Source organism: Sinohyriopsis cumingii, chromosome 12, assembly GCF_028554795.1.
Source record: "Sinohyriopsis cumingii isolate HCF-2022 chromosome 12, ASM2855479v2, whole genome shotgun sequence".
NCBI classification, from domain to species: Eukaryota; Metazoa; Mollusca; class Bivalvia; order Unionida; family Unionidae; genus Sinohyriopsis; species Sinohyriopsis cumingii.
The window spans coordinates 83,969,992-83,995,083 of record NC_142972.1 but is presented as its reverse complement, the minus strand read 5'-3'; the positions used below and the strand labels follow the sequence as shown (position 1 = coordinate 83,995,083).

The following is a 25,092-nucleotide window of genomic DNA, read 5'->3' as shown; positions in this document are numbered from 1 at the left end:
CTTTAAGGCAAGATGAAGGATAAGACTTGAGAATACCACCGGTTTTCCACTACCTGAACCAACTGTCAAGTATTAAATGGGACTATATCACACATTATCTATAAACATTTTCCTTTGCGATCTCTGAATAGATTAAGCTTTTTGTATGACATTTCGAAAAATAAAAATAATTCGCTGAGTGATACAAGTTAGAAAATTAACATAAAACACTTCATTGTACTTATTCCTGTCATATTGGTCTTTTAAAATGTTATCAAATGGTATCATAACATTTTGATAAATGAATTGTCTTACGCTCTCATCACTACTCTAACTAGAACATGTTTTGTCCTCCACCTATGGTGCGAGAGAGAGAGAGAGAGAGAGAGAGAGAGTTCTTGCTACTAAAAAGGGGCATCACTCAAAACGGTGTAGACCTACATCTTGGGGAAGGCTGAACAAGAGGCACGGAATCGACTGCAAGAAACACGAGCCTTTGAGTTCTGCCACACGAACTAATTTTATTCAAATAATTGCTGTATCAAAATTACATTCTAGATATACATATACAAACCTTTTCATTTTAGATATAAGAAATACATATAAAATTATTATATTCCTTCAAGCTTAGCAACTTCATACATTTTGTAATTTGTCTTTCAGAATATAATACAAATAATTAAATATCGAATAAAGTCGCGATAGCCTAAACTGTGTAGACAACAACAATCATTTAGTACAAAAGTATTTTACTGAATTTGAAATAAAATACCAAAATAGTATTCTCTATTACGTAAAGAATATTTTATTTCTAAAGCAGTTGTTACTGAAGATGAAGCTGGTAGTGAACTCGTCTTTTACAATAATCAATAGTATAATTACAAGTAAATATAAATTCTTTATACAATTCAACTTTCCAATACAATATAATAAAGAATACAAAGAGCATATTTTTTTTTAAAATGTTGCGAACGTGTCGATTTCAGATTGAACTCTTTCCCAAAGCACATCACCATAACATTTTAAATCTTAAAAATCCATATACTCTAAATAAAATCTTACCAACACAGACGGTTGTTTACCTGCAAAGCCGCATCTTGCTTTGTACGCGATTTATGATGTTCCTCGAGACCAAATAAAGACATACCTTTTGCTGTGCACCTTAGCTTCCACCAGACCTCCAGTCCTCTATACCTTTTCTTGCTTACTATTCCCGAGTCTGTATACGGCATTAGAAAAAAAAAATCTGCTGCGACAGCTTATTCCATGAAACACGTGAAATTTTAAGGATATACTCAACAGAACAGAATTTGGCTCTCTCAACACACCTTGCAACTAAGTCTAAATTTTCTGACTTAGAATATAAGAAGAAATGCAATGCCGTGCGACGGATTTTACGATTCCCACATAAATTGCACAATCTTTGTTAAAATAATACATATTTGCATTACAAGATACAAAAATATGATTTTAATACAAGTTACTGAAAAATTCAATCCTAACAAAAATAATAGATGCAAACTGGGTTTTGTGATTTTGCTTTTGCATGTCTTTGTGTATAGGTTGTGGTATGTAATTTTTGTGTGTTTGTATGGTGTATATGACAAGCTTAATGTTTGTATCATTTTGAACGCAATTAATTTTGTGTAATATATGCATAGATTAAAAATTATATACCAGATATGAGATTTTACATGTTTCTACCTGTAGTTATATAATAATTATACATGCATAGATACGGCAGTGTTGAACATTATCTCAAGTTGAGGCATGTAAAATCATAGATGATAAAAACGTTTTTTTTCGTTTTTTATTTTACCTAAAAAAACGCTGGGTTTTTTTACGTTTTTTATTATTTTTTTGCGTTTTTTATATTTGGTGCTTCCGTTTTTTTATCATCGGCCATACAGGCAGTCCTCTGTCATATTCTTGATAACAAATATCGATCAATAATGAATCTATGATGCTAGCCTACGATACTTTACGTAAACATGCTACAATATAGTGCTGATATCTGGTAGTGTAGGCCAGGCGTGTATACTAATTTGGAAGCTTGTGTTCTGTTCATTTCAGCCAAATATTTATATTAATTAAAGTGTAATATACTTTCGTGGCCCTATTTCTGCTAACTTATGACAAGATTGACCAGTTTACTCCAAATTTAATAGTTAGAAACCTAATTTTAAACACATTAAGACTTTCTCGCTCTATGTGACTATAAACTACAGGACGAATTTAGATTTGTTCGATATACAATATATATATATATATATATATATATATATATATATATATATATATATATATATATATATATATATATATATGAATTGTTTTTTAAAATTTTTAAAAAGGATGAGTATTCTTTATTTTTTGTTTATAACACTCAAATTTCCCATAAAGAAATACATTGAGATTTTTTTCCTGGATAATATTTTTCTAAATTAATTTTTTCCCCGCCCTAGTTTTGTGAATGATACGTTATGGGTTCATTATTTAAATGTAATAATTATAGAAACGAGGAGAGAGTAAAGAAAGGAACCTAGCATGGGTTCTAGGTGTTATCAGTCATGGTCCTCTGCGCAGCTTCGGTGATGAAGGTTCTTGTTCACCCCGTTAGTTTTTATTGGTACAAGGATGCACCAAAAAACGTCTAATTCACTGGCTTGATGACTTACCCAACTTGGTGCAATAGGTTGCTCTCTAGCAGAATGAAAAGTTATATTATATGATTTTCGAACAAAAGTGTGAATTATATACCTGCATGAAACATAAATAACATTTTAGTGAATTTGGAATGGTAAATCATTGGCACGTTGAATATAATTTTAGTTGTTAAAAGAACGTCTGGTCTATACAGATTTCATTGAAATTCCCCAAACAATTTGTCGAAAAAACTTTTATCTAGAAAAATTACAAAGTTACAACTTGGCTTGCTTTATTTTGTGAAAGCAAATTAATTATACTTTTTTAGCAATTTTATCATGGCCACCTGCTGCCTTCAAAACGCCTTGAGCTATAGTTCAGAAGAACGAACGAGTAAACTCGAACTATGCGCCATTAACCAAGACTCAATCATTTACCATTCACTGCCATTAAAGTGCAAACGAAAGGACCCGAAGCATAAGACACGCTATAAAATTACAAATTTTACGCTACTGTTACTTGCCAGTGAGAATTAAGCACCTGAAATCCCCTCTGGAAGAAAAAAAGAACTATTGACCAATCAAAATTAAGCACTGAACATTTTCTGGAGAGATTGGCGACAACGAGTAAATGTAAGGACCCGAAGCACTAGACATGCAATAAAATTGCAAATTTCCACACGAATTACAACTAATAAAATGTTAAGTACACAAGAGATCATACAAAATATGACGTGAGTTGACAAGCCGTATCATAAGGAAGTCCAGTCCTTTAATAATACGTATCACTGCATCCACAAATAACACATTTTAGGGGCAATATACAATGCTGAACATTGAATGAACATTCAAAACACATCTGCCGAAACAAGCCTACATTTTACTTTTTCTAAATCAATATCGGGGCACTTAAGCGTAGACGAATTCCTACAACAAATGGGGAAGTCCATAATTGTCTTATATATATATATATATATATATATATATATATATATATATATATATATATATATATATATATATATATATATATATATATTACTGACCAAATTGAACGTTACGAACATTATTTAATAGCGTAAATAAGAAATGACACGATGTAAACATGTTAAAAATAACTCGTGACCTAAAAATACTCAAGATGAATTTTACCGGCATAAAACGTATTTGCTTTTCTCCTTAGATAACGGTAATACTGTTTGTTCTACAGAAATAAAAATGATTACATTTTTTATTTTACAAGGAAAGAGAGTAATGAAAACATGTCCATATTTCTAATTATTTTTTAAAGAAAACGAAGAATTGTTTCCAAAACAATTGAACATTGGGCGCACAAATATATTTTCAAACTAATACTCCCAGTTTCAGTATAATTGCGTGAAAATAAATGTAGTATTTAGACTATAACATTTTATTTATCTGTATGGCACCCAAAAATCTACTTCTATGTGAAAATTGTTTTTACTACAGTTTGACCTTCTTTTGCGTATCTGGCGCTACACAGAAGAAAATGGGAAATCAGCCGATGTACTTAATGTCATGGCCGAAATCGTGGATTATATAACAGTCATTACAAAATTTAATTAAAAAATTCTATAGATATAACATTATAGCCGGCACGCTAGATTTTAAAATTCACGTGGTGCTTACATCACAAGTCTGCTTTGCACCCAGTAGACCTTGCATCATCAACAGACGCTACCAAAACAAGATTTCTCCACTCAACGTGCAGTGGAGGAATAAGGGTTCCCTGGTGACGACCGACACTATTATAAATAGATTATAATAGATGACTCATTTAAGTAATGCTTAAAAGTCATTATTTAAAAATGTGTTTAAGATTTCGTTTGCTTCTTTTTTTTTTAATTTATGTCTTGTCAAATAATATACTCATATACTGAACTTTAGAAAGTCGCTTTTGTAACCCAACGTTCATGTGTATGACGTCACTCCAAGCACTGGTTGAGTCAAGCTCATACATATTATGTGGTTTGAAAGGACTTGAATCGTGTCAGTTGTTTTCTGTTTGTTTCGTAATAATATCCTGAATGAAACCCGTCCGCGTCCAACGTTGGATCTTTTTGCCTATCATGCCGATAGCTTTTTCTACACGCTCGCTCATGCTAACACAGTGGACTGGGTGATACCTATGAACCTTCAGATGGTCCTTATTTAGATCAATTCTTAGTTTTACCTTCGTGCCATAGAATTCAAAGCAACTTTTACGAATGACTGTGTGCACGAAGAATACTCGCCCGTCTTTCACGTCCTCCAGGTAGATGACGATTCCCTTATATGATCTATGCTCTACTACATCACCAGGTTGGACCTCGTTCATATGATGAACATCAGCTTTTCCCACCAAAAGGGAGCTAAGACTCCCAGGTTGCATGTGTTCGGTATCCTCATCTTCTAAGCATTTGATTTCTTCAGAATTATAATCCAGTTTTTCCTTTGCCCACCGACACAAATGATCGGATCTGTTAGAGGACATATTCCACTTCCGTTCACCGATTCGCATTCTGGCTCGATCTACGACCTCTTGTGGGGAATGAGTATATATGATATTAAAATCTACACGATTCACTTTCGAGCTTTTGAGGTCAATTTGGAAATTTTCCTCAGCAATTTCCATTGTGCCACAACGTTTATGTCGAGAATAATGAATCCCTCGAACTGTGCCTTGTTCAGGATTTGTATCCAGTTGAACTTCAGAAACAACGATGAGATGTTTCTTACCAGAGTGCGTCAGAGAAGCAACATCGCCAACTTTCATTTCCGACAATGTTTTGATTTCTTTTTCGCTATATTGAACTGGGGACCACAACGCTTTTCTGAGCCTGGGGACAGCCAAAGTCAAAGCGGTAGCAACCAAAACAAGCACAGTTGCGATAGGTATTGCAACCCCTGGCCCCAGCAGCGGCAAGGCAAAATTTACGATGACAAATGTGATGACCGATGTCACACCAAATACTCCAAACTGTAGCCACAGATCCAATAGCTTCTCCTTCAAACAATGCCAGCATATTGTTTTCTCATTCCTGTACTGCTTTATCAGATACACTGTCTTGATGACAGAGTAGATAATGTGGGCTGCAAAGCTCACTCCCAGTACTACTGATGGAAGATGTATTGCTTTGGTAGCGAACGAAGCAATTTCATCAGAGGAATCAACCAATATTTTTAGTATCAATCGTGCTATCTTGCAGCCGCCTCCAAAAATACTCCACAACATTTGCCTTATATCGTTAATAAACGTATGAGCTTGCAAACTCTTCTTCTCTCCGAGGACACACCATATTGCAAAGTGCTCGCAGTTCTTCGTGAAGGGATTGTAACTTTTAAAGAGTTCCCCATTTTCACTTTGTTCTAAAATAGATTCAGCTCGTTGTACGATGGTATCAGGGCCGTATCTCGGATACTGATAATCAATTATGTACAGTTCGTCATATTTGAGATTGTATGTCTGCTTCTGTTCGCGAACCTTGATCAACTTATCCTCCTTATAAAAATGAATCAAAATCACTTCGGCCGTTTGACGTGATCTCTGAACAATTTTTTTGACAATAGCATGATGTTGGTATGCTGATATCCGTTTGCCCAGAGACTTGAAATAATAACTGGAATGTTCCCCTGGAATAGATATATGTTGTCCTCTCTGCAAACTACTCATGTCTTCTATTCTTCTTGGATTGGAACAATCAGCACACCACCTGTCACTGCCATCGTTCAGCGCCTCAGTTTGTTTACTAAAGTCTTCTACCACATTTTCTGCCGACATTTCCTCTGGGTGTTCTGGGTATTGAACACATGGTAATTGCGTATCACAAGTCACAAGTGATATATTTGCTTGATCAATAGGTGGTTGCAAATCGTGAATACATTCATCATCACCATTAGCATCGTCGGGTTCCTCGAATGTGATACGTCCAATCTTGTTTCGAGATACAAGTTTCGCCGCCATATTAACCTGCAACATAATTATGCAATCAAAATTTAAAATAAAAATATTTCACCATGGTATACATGTTTTTTGTTGTATAAACCAAGATATTAATCATGTAGATACGAATGATCAGGTGTATCAGATTTATCTCGCTAAAATAAACCAATATTTCGAAATGTTAGAAAAACAAGTGGAAAAAAAACCCATCAAGATTGCAGAGGGAGTCAGAATCTTCTCCACTGCAACTTCCGCGGGAGCCCTCATATCAATTTCCTCCACCGCAGCAACAAATAGAACAACAACAGAAAAAAAACACAATCTCCTTCACGGCCACAATCATCTGTAGAATCTCCAGAATTAATTAGTATTAAGAATAAATTTACAGCTAAAGGTATTGATTCTATCAGAAAATAAATTAGGATAATGCAGTATCGATTGCCGCACGGGGGTATGATGAAACATAAAAATATACAAAACCTAAATTTTTTTAATCCTGGCACACTAAATACGATTGGGCTAAAGATGTATATTCTATATTCAAATATAAACCTTCCACAATTGACAGTGATTATCGTGAATTTGTCAGTGATCTAAGAAAACAAAGAGAATATGATGCATTTAAAAAAGATTCTGGAGATGGTTCTTCTGGCGCTACTGGAAGTGGGTTTCCTTCGCTGACTACTCAAGGAAGTGGTTATATTACTTGCCCCAATAATATTCCTTCTCACGTGGACCGACTAGACGTTCTGATTGGAGGAAAACGAGCAGGAATTTATTCTCCAAAAATCATCAATGAAATCTCTGATATTTGCCGAAGATATTTACCGGTGGTGTTTTGGATCGTAACACTTATCATTCTCTCATCGATAAAATTACTAATGATTATTACAGTGATTAGATAAATGAATAACAAATAAGATGATCATACATAATTCTCAATGTGCACAGATCAAGGTCAGAATGATAAATTAGAGCGATTTGCGGTGATGGACTATGCGATGTTGTTGAATTATTTTTTTTATTATTATTATTATTTTTTTTAAGGGAGGGCTCTCAATGTAATACCATTTATAAAAGAACAGGGTATGAAAGCTGTTGATCTGGTTCGTGAACAAATTACTGACACAATTGGTAATATTGCCGGTAAAACATTCTCGGGAATCAAGGATAGACTAGCACGATTAATACGACGAAAACATCGGCCACGTGAAATTACCCAACACTGAGGTTATGCCTGCAGATGTCAGTAAAGTAGTGAATCAAGCTGCAAATCAAAAATTACCAGAATTGGCTGATGAAGCAGAAAAAATATAGCTTCAGGTTTCATAGCAAAAGTGGTCGTAGTGTTAGACGAAGATAATTATAATAAAATGTTCAAGCGTATATCCGATCCCACGTTTGACATGGATGAGCCAGTTCTCAAGGGTGAATCTGTACGCAATTATCAGTATTATTCTTATTAACCACGACAACCAAATCAGCGTGGATGAGTTGAATTACAAATTCAAGATACAAGCAGATATTTCTTACCCGCTGAAGCATTCATCGAATTAGAAAGTGAATTTATAAAAACAAATGATGCTGAATACGCAGCTGATGTCAGAATTGTTTTTTTTTCAGCAACGGCATCATGGCATTGTTTGACAGTGCCAAGTATATCATGGACGTAAGAAATATTGAATCAATTCAGAAGGACGTCGACATTGCCACGACGATAATAGGTCTAGGAAGTTATTCAGATGATTATACAAGATCATCTGGCCCGACAATTATGTTATACAAAGACGGCACTGACCACCCTGACAGCAGACAGCATAATATAAGACGACCAGGAAATTTTGCCTACGGCTCCGACGCTGATGTGTTGCCTGTGGCTCATGGTGCTAATTCAGATTTCAATTTAGGATTTTTACACGACGATCAGTGTTGAAAAGTGATCATAGAAGATTTTCATGCGCAATTCCAGTATCTCACATCTTTAGATTTTGTAGAAATGTTAGAAACTTTATCATTTGGGCTAGACACACAGTTGCACTTGTAAGAAAGGATACTGATGATGATGCTATTTGGCGACCTGCTGGTGATGCTGGTAAAGTAATACTAACAAAACGTTCGTTGTGGATGCCCGTAATGAATCCAGCGATCGCCGAAGAACAAAACTACTTTCTTTTATGGATCAAGGTGGTAAATCATTATCACGGTTAACAGTGACCACGGGGAGTGTTCAAACTAGTGTTAATGTTTTATTTACATGGCATAGAGCATCACAACTGGGTGTTTCTGCACCACGACATCTATTTGTTGCTTTTCAAGATTTTGTTCGAGTAAATTCATAAACACGTAATCATATGATATTTGACAAACTTAGAGTAAGTGAAGTTTCTTTAGGGATAAACCGACATCAAGAACCAGCTGAGGATATATTGTTAAAGTTTGATCAATATCATGTAGCGCGTGCATATCATCGGTTAATGACATTTATGGAACGCGATCAAGACATATACACAGGGTTACAAATATCATAATTAGATTTAACAAGTCTGTATCAGATTGATTATTTTTCGATGGAGCATCTTGATTTATCTAGACAATTCGTCGTTGACATTCATTTTCTAGCTCATGTAACACAACCTCCTCTTGCCGTAGCTGGTCCACCCATTATTCATGGTGCTTACAGAGCAATCGCGGCTATCGTCAGCGACAAATCGATGTTATTTGAAGGTATAGGTGGACGAATGAGAGTTATTGATGTATTCGCTCACGATATTTATAATGCCGTATCATCATGTTAGTTTTAGTCTGACTCCTAGTCAGATTAAAAAGATTCAGTCAAGTTCAGCAAAGAACTGCGGCACAAAAATATCACTAAAGCGAGATCAGATCACAAGTGGTCAAAATAAATTATCGCTTGTCGAGCGTCAACTTAAACACTTCAATAGCGCCAAACAATCGAAAAGCGGCCTTAAACTCAATCTTTCTGCTGGTGCGATTAAAGACTCAATTAAAACAGGTGGTATATTTCCACTTCTTGCAGCTATACCAGCGCTGATAGCCGCTGAGGCTCCAGCTGTAGCAAAAGCAGCTGAACTTGGTGCTGTTGGATTTGCTGGTCATAAGTTAGCAGAAAAAGTAATAGGAAAAGGAATAAAAGAAAAGGGTGCGGTCTAAGATCACCAGGAACCCATCGACACGGAAGCGGCCTGAGATTTCCAAACAATTTGATGATCCATCCAATATCCAATTTTGACTTACTTGATGCTGCTGCGCGATTAAATATCGAAAATATCAGAGGTGTTTTTATGCGCAATCAATTACCAGTACGATCAAATAGCGTCGAAACAGGCACTATTATTCTTGATGTTCTGGTCCTGGTACTCATTGGGTTGCATACGTGATTGATTCACGTGGAATTATTTATTTTGATTAGTATGGGTTGGCGCCACCAAAAGAATTTTTAAATTACGTAAACATAATAAAAACTCCAGTCTAGTATTCAACCTTACCAACACAAAAAATAACCGATCCGCCAATATGTGGCCTTGAAGCAATTGCTGTACTCAATACTGTATCAAAATCAGCATTACCACTTTACAAAATTGTGCACGAATGTACAAGTAGCCATCAGTCGTTTTAAACAGATATTTGAGTATAATGGTGGATATTTACGGAAGATATTCTACAATCACTGGAGGCAAGAAGAAAAAAAAAAATGATATCGATTTGTCGAATTACGCAACTAAAGATGAATTTGCCGATATTATGAATCTCTCTGGAGTTGACCGAGATGAAGTTGTTATTTTTCAGGATAAATACGGTGTTTTAAAGACGAGTAATATCAAATGGAATGACATAGTTTGTAGAGTTATCGGTGCTACTACGGATAATATTTCATTATTTACTGACGGCGGTAGAGACTCAAATATATCAATCGCAAATATTAGAAATGAAATTGCAGAATGTGGTGCCAATCGTTTACCTATTATTTCGGTTTATCTATGATGTCATAATAATTTACTGTCAAGAATACATTTCAAACTTACTGACCAGAGAGGACACGTAATTGATAAAAGAAATGAAAATTTGAATATAAATCTCTACGTAAAAGTTTAACTAATTTTGATCATGAAGAGTGTTTTACAATGAATTATTTAATCAAGATGTATTCTATAATGTACCAGCATGTGAGAGTTTTTCTACACGACAAAGACGTACTTGAAAACGCCATCAGAACAATAATGACACCACCCCACACCCCAAGTCGGAGCAGAACATTTTAGTGTCAATATAATTATTGATGAATAATAATAATAATAATAATAATAATAATAATAATGAGGACTTTGTATAGCGCCTAATCTTTAGAAGCTCTAAGCGCTTTACAACTTTAGACAACACCTATAAGATAAGAAACATAATAATACTATTACAAAAACAAACATCATGAAATTAGAAAAACATTTTAAAAAAATTAAAAAAAAAACATGCTGAGAATATTTCAGGTAGGAAACATTATTAGGTCTTTAAGTTTGTTCTTGCTGTCGAAATAAGTGAGTTTTAGAGCCCTCTTGAATGTGATCACTGTGTTTTTTTGTCTAAGTTCAGTGGGCAATTCATTCCATGCTGCTGGGCCCTGGTATGCAAAAGAACGCTGTCCATATGACTTTGTTTTCATACTTGGAATAATGAGTATACGATTGTCAGAAGAGGAGCGTAAGTATCTTGATGGTGTGTTCATATGGGTGAGGTCAGATAGGTATGTTGGACTAGAGTCCGACAGTGAAATGTAGCACAGAAAACAAGTTTTGTGTTTAATTCTGGATCGAATGGATAGCCAGTGTAAGGTACAGAGCAGCGGGGATGTGTGCTCTGATCGTGGTACTCTAAGTATGATCCGAGCAGCTGTGTTTTGAACTTTTTGAAGTTTCTGGAATAGATATTGAGATGAACCAATCAGAATTGAGTTACAATAGTCCAGTCTTGAAAGTACTAATGAACATACAAGTGTTTTAGTGGCATCAACTGAAAGATATTTGTGAATTCAGCTGATGCGTCTCAGCTCAAGATATGCAGCCTTGCATATGTTCATGACATGTTGGTGCAATGTGACAGTACTGTCCAGAGTAACACATAGCTTTCGTACTGATCGTGTGAATTTAATGTTGGAGTTGCTGATATGTATTTTTTTAGGTAAAGGATGTGAATGAGAAAGTCTTTGTGTTGTGATCAGAATGTCCTCAGTTTTATCATCATTCATCTGCAGCTTGTTACATGTCATCCATAATTTCACATCAGAAATGCACCTCTCTACACCTTGGATGGTAGCATCAAATTCAGCTGGGTGGCTAGTTTTGCATATTTGCGTGTCATCAGCGTACAATTGATGAGACACTGGATAATGATCTATGACACTTGAGAGCGACTGAGTGTACAGAATGAAGAGAACAGGTCCAAGAACAGACCCCTGTGGAACACCACAACATAGGTCAACTGGGTAGGTGTGTATTCCATTTGCAGATACAATTTGTGTCCTGTTGACCAGGTAGGACTTGAACCACAGTAAGGCTGTATCATGAATGCCAAATACATGCTGGAGACGGTGAAGTAATATATTATGGTCTATTGTGTCAAATGCTGCAGACAAATCAAGGAGGGTGAGGACTGTCATCTTTCCGCTATCCAACGCAGAGAGAATGTCATTAACTACTTTTAAAAGAGTAGTTTCAGTAATGTGGCAAGGGCGATATGCAGATTGTACATTGTTAAAAAGACTGTGTGAATTTAGATGAGATACAAGCTGGGATAGAACAATCTTTTCCAAGATGTTTGAAATGAACGGAAGATTAGAAACTGGGTGGTAGTTCTTTAAATCGTTATGGTTTAGTGTTGGTTTCTTCAGCAGAGGCGTTACAATGGCAGTTTTGAAAAATGATGGGAATTCCCCAGATGAGAGAGAGGTATTAATAACATCAGTTAGTGAAGGCAATACTGGATCTAAGCACTCAAGCAGCAGTGATGTTGAAATTGGATCAAGTTCACATGACTTTGGTGCACTCTTCATCACGATTGTACGTACGAAATCCATACAGACAGGTTCAAATGCTGCTAATGGTTGCCGCTCAAATTCTGTATCCCAACTGTATGGTGACGACGAGTCAATTGAAATTGTGGTGTCAAGCTTATCTCTAATGGTTTGTACTTTGTCACGGAATAAATTTGCAAATATGTGCGGAACGTCGACTAGAGAGAAGGTTTGTTGGAAGTGGTGTTGATTTGTTCCTTTACATTAGCTTGTTAGTAATCTCGAAGAGCTCTTTGCAGCTGAAACTTTCCATGATCTTAGTAGTGTAGTGGACTGATTTCGCTGCATGGACTATATTTGTGACGTTCTTCTTAGCGACTTCATAGATTTGCTTATGAATAGTGAGTCTGGTGGAAAGCCAGAGCCTCTCAGCTTTACGGCGGTGTCTTTTAGCAGTGCGAAGCTGGTCCCTAACACTGCTATACCATGGAGAATACTTTTTAATTGATACTCTGCACTTGGTAGCTGTGGCATGTTTGTTAAGTATTGAACGCAGACAGTTATCGAGTTGTTCTGCGGTAGGAGGTAAGCAAATTGTTAGGTTAGCTTGGATGTCGTGCATTAATTTGGTTCTATTTATCATACGGAGGTTTCTCTAGGTAGCAGATTAAGGTGGAAGGTTTGGGACTGATACTTCAAGATGGCATAAAATGCAGAGGTGATTTGATGCAAGGTCATGGGATACCAGGGAGGACCGTAGAATGTTATCAGCAGGTCTATGAAGAATCCAGTCTAAAATGTGACCATGTTTATGGGTGGGTTGGTTAACTGACTGTTTGAGGTTGAAAACATTGAGTTTCCGGGACATTCAAAGTGAAAGTTGAAATCTCCAAGAACAATTAGGTTGCCACCTATCGAATTTCCATAGTCCAGGAGATTCGGAAACTGACATTTTTTATTGACGCAGGAACAATTAAATGAACTGTAGCGAGAACATACTATCATGATCACGTGTGATAGAGATCAGATCATGAATTATGCACATTCTTGTATTGAATTTGATCAACTTAAAAAAATATTATCTAATTCCTCAGATTGATAGGTATAACAATTACATAGGATTTTAAAAAAAATACAGACAAAATCTAGAATTTTGTTTTACTGATTCCCTTAAACACAATCACTACTACAATCACTGACATCACTTTCATTTTCACGATCTGACATAACCTATCTTATTGTCTAACACGTGTGTCTATTATCTTTATCCTTTCGTATTGGTGAGATAATTCTGACCTAATAGTTTCGATCGCGCGTGAAAGTGAGACGAATTTATCAACTTCCGTTTCCTCCACCGCAGCCAAAAACTGAAACATAGCTTGCTGAGTTATGTTAATTAATCTGTTTTCTGCGGATAGTGTGTATTTATTTTCCAGTTTTTGTTGTTGTATTGATTCAAAATCACAAATTATTTTTTCAGGATTTAATTTTTATACCGTGATATTTTAATTTTTTTAATTTCAGAAATAATAGCATTAATACTTTCGTAGTTCATTATATATCGAATTGTATATTTAAAATAAAAAATATTTACATATTATTGCATTAAGCTATATTTACAGCGTAGCATATTTACAGCATTATATTAAATTATTTACAGCATTTTATTTACAACTTAATTCTAAGGACGGCACAACACATAATCTTAAGTATAGTAACATATTTACAGCATTGTATCAAGCTATTTACAGCAATCTATACAATCTTAATTCTAAGGACGGCACAACACATAATCTTAAGTATAGTAACATATTTACAGCATTGTATCAAGCTATTTACAGCAATCTATACAATCTTAATTCTAAGGACGGCACAACACATAATCTTAAGTATAGTAACATATTTACAGCAGTGTATCAAGCTATTTACAGCAATCTATACAATCTTAATTCTAAGGACGGCACAACACATAATCTTAAGTATAGTAACATATTTACAGCAGTGTATCAAGCTATTTACAGCAATCTATACGATCTTAATTCTAAGGACGCCACAAAATATAATCTTAATAATAGTAACATATTTACAGCATTGTATCAAGCTATTTACAGCAATCAATACAATCTTAATTCTAAGGACGGCACAACACATAATCTTAAGTATAGTAACATATTTACAGCATTGTATCAAGCTATTTACAGCAATCTATACAATCTTAATTCTAAGGACGCCACAAAATACATCAAGATATTTACAGCACTTTATACAATTTTAATTTTAAGGACGGCACAATACATACGGGAGCAGATGTTTTACACACACCCTCCCCAATAATCAACCTCGGGAGAGTGCAAATGAAACCCACCACCGTCGACATTTGTCAGTCACAGGTTTTGATCGCTGGACCTCGAGTATGATAACTCAACATTCTAGCATTGTACCACTGTACATATCTTACAGATGTATGTTTCAGAAATTAGTATTATGTTACCTATGCCGGATTGCTACAGTTCATTAAACTAACTGCAGCGTGGATTTATTTTGATTTTCCAGAACACATCGTATTAAAATAATTATATATATTTCTGCTTTGACACAGTCATGGTTGAAATACTGTATTTCTACATTACAAATAGATCTAAAGGTAGCTAACGCAATGGATGTGGCTTGTTTTTATTGATTGCTTGATTGGATTTACGTCGCGTGCGCCCAGAAGGGCATGTACGACGGGTTTATTCTCGCACAGCGGGATGCTAAATGTTCCTGTGGCAGGAATTAGTGCCACATCCCCCAGGATTTTGTGTGTTGAGTGTGGAGGGGCGGGTAGTAGTTTGCTGTGTAGTTGTAGTTGGAGCTGTTACGTTTAGATTGGTTGCTGAATCGTTTACATTAGGTTGGTTTAGCTGTGGTTTGGGTGGGGTAATAGTGGTTTTTGGTTCTTTGCTTATCAGGATGCCAATTCGTGTTTTGGATTGGGGAATTTCAAGTAGTTTGTATGTTGGTAGTTTTGTTTTTACATCTAAGTGTTGGTCCAATTCGGGGGGTTGGGGTTTGCAATTATGTGTTCCACGTATAGTGTAGGTATTGTGTCATCCAATTCCTCACATTCATATGTCTGATCAGGGCGCTTGAAGTCTATAGGTGAGGTTGGGTCAAGATCGTTTATTGCTGTGATTAACAGATTGTGTGGGGAGCTGGTAGTGAATATTAGATTTTTTGTTGGATTTGTTTTATTGAACGGCTCAAGCTGGTGTCTAGTTCTCCTTTTTGTATTGGGGAATAATTTTATATTTAGCTGGTGAGTGACATTTTTCTGATATTGTTAAGTTACCTATCTTGGGGTTTTTTCAAACTTGACGTTATGGGAATGACGTTACTAAAATAACCAACATTAGTTTACATATGATCGTTTGTCATTCTATGCAATTATGAATATGTTTAAAGGATATTGAAACAATCGTCAAAAAAAACCTAACACAATTCTCTCTCGGCAACATGGTGTAATATTCCGTAACAGAACTGTATCCATTTGTGTAGTAACATCAATAAAAATTGCAAAAATATCAGAGCTAAAATATACATTTGTTCGCTGTGCCGCTATGACGTCGTGTGTGGCTTGCTTACAGTTTGTAGTTCTTTATAAATACCGCTGGTAAAATCTAGATGAAGCAAGAAACCTGACAAATTCAGAAAAATAAGTATAATGTTTCCTAAAAATTCGAGCAAAAGAACATTATTCACAAAGATTTTTTTAAAAAATAAGATTACAGGCTCTACCTTTATCTAACAGAGTTATTCCCTTTGAAGCTTTCAAATTATATCACTGACGAAGTCATAAAAATATTAAATTGTTCTGTCTTACGATAGAGTTATACCCTGAACTAAGATACCTTTGTTTGTATTTTCTTCGAAAATACCGATTTGGTTATATTATTTGCAACAGGATGGGGAAACAATTAAGCTCAACTGAGAAAGAAAGCTACAGAGTTATATCCCTTCTTTGAGGTCAATCGCAGTAACAAGCGAGGTAACTACTGAGTTTCTCTGCCGGAAATAGACAGAGTTATCTCCATTCAACAATATATTGATTATGCCACTTTCACCAGTCACGATATACCACTCAGAATGAAAACAACAGTTGTATTTAGCGATGTAGAATCCGACACAAAATATTAAATAAATAAATAGTAATATAGTATTAGTAGCAACTACCGGAGATATCTTAGCTTGACAGGGTTATCTTCGTTCAACAATAATGACAAATTATATTTTGTTTATATCTCTTCGAAAAAGCCGATTTGTTAATATTATCTACGACGTGCTGAACCGAGCGCTGGCAAATATCAAAATATTTGCCAGCTGCATTCATTCATTGAAATATCATTTCTTCACCAGTTTAAATATTTACAGACTTAACAAGTCTTGCAATTTTTGAATGTTTGCCAGTATTTCCAAAACTGCTGTTCTAGCTTTGTGTAATGGCTCGCAAATTATCTAAAGAGTTGTCGAGTTTTTGTATTAATATGATCGATCACAAAACCGTCTTTGAGTATCCTCCGAAAACACTCGTAGACAAACCTATGACTGGAATAATATTTATTCCCTTTAGTATTGATCATGGGATAACCAGCATTAGTGACATAACCGTCTGGTATTTTAGTCGACATTGCCTGATGATACCATCTCGAGATGCCTCGTAATCCTTAATGATAGGATCCTAACAGTAAGTGAAGCAATTATATCATATAGTCCGCAGAAAGACGTTTGGATACCACAACAACAACAAAAATATTCCGATGATGAAAATCCTGATATAACTGATTTTGAGAATAAAATCGCAAAAGATCTTGGCAGTAAAATAATCGGTAAATTCACCCAAGGAGGATCATATGATCATAAACGACATTGTACAAGATTAATTATAGATGATGCTGAACTAGATTTTTATAATTGCTAATACAACGAGTAGAAACACATTTATAAGTCGAAGTGATATTAATTTACCAGACGGAACTAAGTTAGGTACAATTGTGAGCTATATGGATGGTGAGTCACCGCAGTTTACTCAGTTAAGATCTTCAGTGCTCGCATACGTTTCGATAAATCTATTATCGATGATAAATAGAGTTTTAAGTCCGCTGTCAGAGTCGCTACGGATTCGTTTTATATAAAAAAAAGAACAGAGGATTGCTAGAACAACTACATATCAGCACTTGTGATTCATGGGGTGAATGGAGAATAAACCAAGAAAATATACTTAATTATTCTGAATCCGCCGACGTTGAAATATAGGATATTTATTGCAAAAATATCAAATATCAAAATTATCATCTGCACCATCGGTATTTGATCCTGTAGCTAGACATAAAACAGTTTACCTAAATGGACCTGAGGTTCCGGTAAAACAACTCGTGTGATCGAATTATTTAGAAATTTTGATATAATTGTATTAACACCTACACTCATACTCGCAAGAGAAATGAGAGAAAGAAATGTTAAATCATGCACTTATCATAAATTGTTTCCATGGAAGGGAGATAAATGGACTCCTGAACTAACGGGCGAGAAATATATTCCAAGAATTATTGTTTGGGATGAAATATGCACCGTTTCATTAGAAACGTTAAAGCTATTTCTTGATTGGTCATTTACAAAAAATACTGCTGTAATAATGTGTGGCGGTCATGGCCTACCACTACCTATTGTTGGAGTGTCTCCACACGAATGGTTAAAGACTTTTGTAGATTATTATGAAGAAATAACTGATGATCATAGAGCACTCGATCCAGAGTTAAGACAGTTTAAGAAATTAATCAGACTACAACCGAATACAATTCAATGTGAAATAATATGTGAAATAATTTCAGAAACCCCTATTACTATTTTATGGAAGTTATAGAGACCAAAATATTTGATAGTGGCAAGTAGAAAGATAGTTCATGATACACTTCAACAACAAATTATTTCAGTTACATAAAGAAAAGTTTTCAAATCTACCCGTACCATTATGTTATCGGCCAGTTGATACGCGACGGCAGAATATCGACGTTGTTATACCAGGATCAACAGAGAAACAAAATCTTGTGTTAAATTATATTGTTTTAGTTCCTGTCAGTGTTGTTGAGAGCGCGTTAACTATGGACAAAACTCCATGGACGCTAGGATAAGCAATGACGATTAATCTATGACAAGAATTAACCATCTCTGATACAAATGTTTGGATCGTCGATAATCGTATCGAATGGTCAAATTTAGTTTATCTTGCACTGTCTTGAATCAGAAGAATATCTCAGCTGCCGAGGGTTATTATAGACTGCAAAGAAACTGCTGGTAATATCGACGTTACTGACAATGATACAGTAAGAAAAAAATTAGTTATAAACAATGTGACAAAACAAATATTCGCGACTTTGATCTCGATGCTGAGTTTTTCATGATATTAAAACAATAACAGAATAATCACTGTGCGAGCTGTAACACGGTTTTTGTTGTGGCGGTATTCAAAAAAGTAATCCAAGACAGATGTAATAGTAATTTTGGTCATACACCCGAAAATGTAACGCTGGCCGTTCTTGAATGTAATCGACGTCGAGGTGCTAGTTTACAAAAGTGAATGTGGTGGTATTTGTGCGTTTTCAGGAATTACTTATAATTGTTCACGTACAAATCCACGTTGAGGAGCAGTTGAATCTAATCTGTAGATTGCAGGTCTACCCGTAGATTTTACCACGGTAGAAATTTTATGTGTTGTAATACTCCAAATAGGATCAGTCGTTCTTTTTTTAACCACCTTCAAGTTCACCGAGTTCATATAAATATATTATAGTAACATTACCTAATACTGGTTGTTTTGAAACGTCACGTAGTTGTATTGTTATGTTTTTGTAATTGCATTAACGGTTTTCATTGCAGTTGTTCGAGTAAGTTCATTATTTAATGCATTTATCACACGTGGTAATCTTGCAACCCATTCGCGAGATCTCGTATTTTTTTAATTATTTCCTTTGCGTATTGATATCCAAATAACCGCTCAGCAAGTGTTCGATTAAATCGTTCAAAGATTGCCTGATCGCATTGAATTGCGGTTAACTCCTCGTCTGATTTTGACGTTGTGTTGCATTATCAACGATCATTTCTTACCAACCTGTAACAACTGTAGCCATCGTAAAGGACCTCGTTGATTAATTCGTACAAAAGCAGAAGAAACTTCAGTTGCTGTTTTAGTTGATAACGGCTCTGATTCATTATATGTACTTGCAACATCAACGACAGTTAACGCGTATTTGCATGTTTATTGACGTCTTCCAATTGTAATAGTATCATGTGGTAAAACGAAAATATCTGCTTGATGATCTTCATTAGGAGTGCTTACATCAAAATGTGCATGCTGAATTTGTTTAGGTGGTGGTATATAAATTTGCCACATTACCTGTCGTGCTAACCATTTTTCAGCCACAGGACGTGTAACCTTTGCTGCATCAGCGAGTTTACTAATTACTGCTCTACCTTTCCAATATCCTCTTGGGCTATAATAAATCAATTCCATTATTTTTATAACTGAATGATTAATTATCGGCTCCAAATAATAATTTATCTTTAATCGCAGATCTTACCAACCTATTAGCTAATGATTCTCTGAAAGATTTAATTTTATAGAATTTAATGCATGAATCAACTTCACATCTGCAATATGTCGTTGTTGCAGATCTTTACTTTTACAAGCTACATCATGAACGTGACATGCTAGATCAATATCATTTATAGGACACTCTCCAGGTCTTGGTTGATCTCACTCGTCAAGTCAGATATCAAATCGGGTTCCTGGACCACAACACTTATATCCTGTACGGTGTTTTTCTCCTGAGTAGTTAGCCAATGGAGTTCCTGGTAATTTTCCCAGCGAAGTAGCGATATCACCATCAGACACTTAGTGTCCTGACTGTGGCAGGGAGATAAATTTATATTTTCTGTACCACATTTCACACACTTGCCTGTAAGTGCGCACTTTTTTGGTTATTATTAATTTACCTTTTTTTAAATTTTCGAAGGAAGATTTATTTTTGTAAAAATGACGTTTTAGCAAAAGGTCTGTTCACGCTCTCTGCTGCTAATTTTCATTCTAATCATGTTAGATTTATATGTGATTTTAAACTTTTAAAGACAATATTATCCCCAAATTGAATACTCTCCGACAGTACGACCCTGGTTATTGAATTAAAACGTAAATTATCTAGTTACAACACAAAACTAAATTATCTGCGTTCCATTGGATAATAGCTGGCTAGTTTGAACCAGAGAATTTATGTAAGTGATGATGTAATAATAATAATAATAACAACAACAACAACAATAATAACAATAATAATAATAATATAACTTTTTATTTCTCATGGAAGGGATGATGTTGATTCAAATTTATATGTAGCTTCAACCATGTTTGTTGCACATTACGCCTCCGCGCCAACTTCGTCCATAATATTGTTTTAAGAACAACCGCACTAGTTAAATAAACAAGTCTTCTTTCCATTTTAGTTCTCCGAAACATAGCACTATCATACGGGCTTCTCATTTATAAGTGACCCACGTGTCACGTGACTATACTTCAGACGTATTCGAAATATTCTTATTGATTTTTGTACTGCGCTGTTATAACGGTCAAATTAAGAAAACAGACTAACTGCCATCTAAGGCTACAACATATGAAACCGTTGACTATGGTCAGGGTTTTATATTAGAAACGGAGCGTTTGAGCAAGTGCCACAAAGCCTCATGTCTGAAGCAACATTATACTGTCAAAAGCGGTTTTTCTCCAATCCAACTCCTATGCAAAATGAAAGACTTTTTGCAAAGATAAAACCAAAAACTTAGTTGGAAACAAAATGGTGAACCATTGGAATATAAAATGACCATAAATATGACAAAATATCCGCAACATCTTTTACAATATATAACGTGCTGTCTATACAAACAAATTTAGATGTTAAATTGTAAATATTGTTAAAATGCAGACAATTCAGTTATTTTCAGGAAATTAAAGCGCTAAAACTAGCAGTCAGTCCTGATGAAATGTACATGATTACCTCATACTAATAAGAGAGATTGCCTGTTGTCAATCAAACTCTACAGATAAAAATCTTCGAAGATAAAGGATTATTTTTACTTCTTTGTGATCTTTCTAATTAACACTATTCTTAATAACATATTGCAAATACATTTGTCTTCATAATCTCATCATAAATTCAGCAAACATTAGTACAACTGGGTGGTGTTAATTTAAAGAAATAGAAACGACAATCGAGATACATTTATGTGAGTTTAACAACCTTCAAAAACTGTATATTATAACAATGAACACTGGTTAATAAAAAAAACACAAAGAAACATTAAAACTAAAGAGATATTTACCTCTGATGAACCGATAGATTAGATCATGTATCTGGTTCAAGATCTCCTGTCCTTTTGACCAATATTGGAACCGAGGACTGGACCAGTAACTTCTTTTGAGGCAACCTTTAAAATGTATAAAAATGTTCCAATACTAACGAGGACACCGCCTAAATGCTGCTGATAGACTGCAAGCCACAGTATATATGCAAATTGTGAGAGGAAATTTGGGGAATAACCGAGTATTGCTCAAACACGATATCTGAACTTGAGATAAGGGAAAACCCGGTAGCTATATTTAGTCGACAGGTAAGTGTAAGATGTAGAAGACTGCTTACTGTCATAGCTAATTCCTACATCTCATTTACAACTATGGAGCAATAATATTAATATATTTTAACATTGCTAACTTGCTTTGTTTGAACACCACAGCCGTGCAACTGGATGATGGATGATCTTACGCGAGTGCTTTTCTTACATTAATTTTTTTTATAAATCAAGACAGATATTGATATCGATAGACATTATATACGTACGGAAAAAGAGATACGATTATATAATTTCACTATATTTTCACTGACAACATACCCACCTACCGATCTACCTACTAATCCGAGTTTCTTCTGATCAGTGACTTGTGTTGGGATGTCAGGTTCGAATGTATTGCCTGTTAGAATCCGCTGAACCACACTGTGTCGGCATATGGCAAGCTATCTACTCTCAAATTTTAATAGCCTACATCAAGCCCTACCTGCATGAAATCTATGGTTGAGTGGTTTAACGTCTCATATATTGCTAGTGTAACATTAGTGTTTCTCTTTAGTTCGATGACAGACGATAAGAAACTACAGCTTTGAAGAAATGTGACCTGAATATCTCCGTTTTGTGTTGTAGTCACGTGTCTACACGATCTCGAGACGATCACGTCGATAAGGTCAGTGGTTCACCAGTCAATCGATACCAATAAAAGCTTGAAAATATTAAATGAAAGTCTCAGTGTCTTAAACTTTATTACACTTAGACAAGCGCCAGATGTTACAAAATTATAACTATACAAATATTTCTAATGAACAACCCTGATTTTATGACGAATGACATTTATGAGTAACAGTATAGATTATATTTGCATATGTCATAATATTCTTTGTTAACTTCCTATAATGATATCCACGTCTGTTATATTTGTATAATTTTACGCAGCATTTGGTAAATATGTAGATTTTTTATTGCATATATGTATATTTGCTTTATTTGCACTGCCATCAAGTAAACTGGCTTCCAACTAATTATGTTACCCAAAATGTGCGTGTGTATGTGTGTGTGTGTGTGTGTGTGTGTGATTTAGATTTTTAACGAAGCTTTAACAATTTTTCAGTCATATCGCTACGATGTCTGCAGTGTGGCAGTTTATAGTGATGCCTCGCAGACATGTAGAATGATGTCCCACCCAGTCACATTAACCTGACACCAGGCCGACCAATCCTAACACTAACCTTTTAATACTGAGCGCTAATCGAGGCAGCTGTTAATATCATTTTTGTAAGTCTTTGGTATGACTCGGGCGGGGATCGAACCCAAGACCTCTCGCATCTGAGGCGGACACTCTAACCACTAGGTCACCGGTGCGGTACCCAAGAAGAATGAAGGCATTGATTAGCAGAAGTAGTGGCAAAAGTAGCATTTATTGTCATTATTATTATTATTATTATTATTATTGACATCAACATTATCATAAGTGTTGCTATTATAATTGTTGTTGTTATCAACATTATTATTATTATTATTTGTCTATACACACTGCAGCCTGATGCTTCTAGTTTTATTTTACAGATATGCTAAGACGTGAAAAGGTAACCGTTTCTTACAACAGTTGACATAATGCCACGTAATGCTATCACTGATTCGACGACTCACCAGTATCAAGTAAATTTATTCTCTGCGATTTTCGTAAATATTGTTACGAAAATATTCATCATACCGGTTCTTACAATTTTCATTGACGTGCAAACATTGGCCACGCAGGAAGTTCTTGTTCAGGAAGGTAGAGTCTCTTGTAGTTACTTTCAGAAATCATCATGCGACTTTTCCAATTCTATTTAAAGAATGGGTTTTTCTGACACTGTTACTATATTTAGAATGGACAGTACCGTAGAAACTCCAGGTTAATATTTATTCACGCGGAGAGTTATCATCTGAATTTGAGGTGATATTTACCTAGGACCGAAAAAACTATATATAGCTTGACTGATCTTAAGCACTGTGTTTAGTTCTCAAATTATTTACTTATATATACATATATATATATATATATATATATATATATATATATATATATATATATATATATATATATATATATATATATATATAACTGGATTGCAAGAGCAAGGTCTCCAAGAGAAGTTATGACAGAGAGAGAGAATGTGTGTGTGATATATATATATATATATATATATATATATATATATATATATATATATATATATATATATATGACTACACGATCCAGGGTTTGAAGCTGGACTGTACATACAAGAACACATGTTTATATTACGTGATATTATACACGCATGTCGTGTCCAGCGGTATTACCCGAAGGGTATCAAATTCGCGCGTCTATTTTAAGAGTATGAAATGTGTATGTTTTAGTAATATGGGCTGGTTTATTATCTCTTTCAAAGATAATGATGACCCTAGAGATGTATATCATGTAAATAGACTAGCTTATGGACCAAACACACAATATGATGTGAGATGTATGCCTATATGTTACTGTACAGCTGAATTGTTGCATTTGTATAACTAATATACACACGAGATGAAAATCTTCTGAGATCGTGTTACATAAATTTAGTGTTCAAATACTTATACATCGAATATTTATTTGATTTTTGTTGTTGTTATTCCCAAATAACTTGTCATCCGTCTCTTGCAAATGTCAAGACTATAAAAAAAAATTAAGAGTGGGAACATTTTAATGCAAGGTTTAAAATGAGACAGGGGGCCCCGAGTGGCCGAGTGCTCTTCTTTACGGATCACTGCCATCTCACCTCTGTCTGCGGCGGTTCGAGTCTCGGATTCAGCCAATGTGGGTATGTGAGAAAGCTTGCCAGTAGCTT

General features: G+C 35.1%; 1 protein-coding gene across 4 annotated transcripts; it reads right to left on the bottom strand.

Annotated features, from left to right (window-relative positions):
* Positions 1 to 480: 480 nt before the first annotated feature.
* Positions 481 to 22,689, bottom strand: LOC149786878 (uncharacterized). 4 transcript variants are annotated; one of them, XM_089977394.1, is made up of 4 exons: positions 22,566 to 22,682; positions 21,995 to 22,099; positions 20,019 to 20,115; positions 481 to 6,594 (listed from the first exon to the last, which is right to left on the bottom strand). In XM_089977394.1, exon 4 carries the CDS (start codon positions 6,586 to 6,588, stop codon positions 4,636 to 4,638), a length of 1,953 nt encoding a protein of 650 aa, XP_089833520.1. In that variant the 5' UTR covers positions 6,589 to 6,594; positions 20,019 to 20,115; positions 21,995 to 22,099; positions 22,566 to 22,682; the 3' UTR covers positions 481 to 4,635. The 4 variants fall into 4 exon arrangements, with proteins under 4 accessions (XP_089833520.1, XP_089833517.1, XP_089833516.1 ...); XM_089977391.1 differs by lacking the exon at positions 20,019 to 20,115 and having other exon boundaries at positions 22,570 to 22,689; XM_089977390.1 differs by lacking the exon at positions 20,019 to 20,115.
* Positions 22,690 to 25,092: the final 2,403 nt, after the last annotated feature.

Excerpts from the sequence above, each read along its gene's own strand:
- LOC149786878 (XM_089977391.1), bottom strand. The coding sequence starts at position 6,588 with ATGGCGGCGAAACTTGTATCTCGAAACAAGATTGGACGTATCACATTC.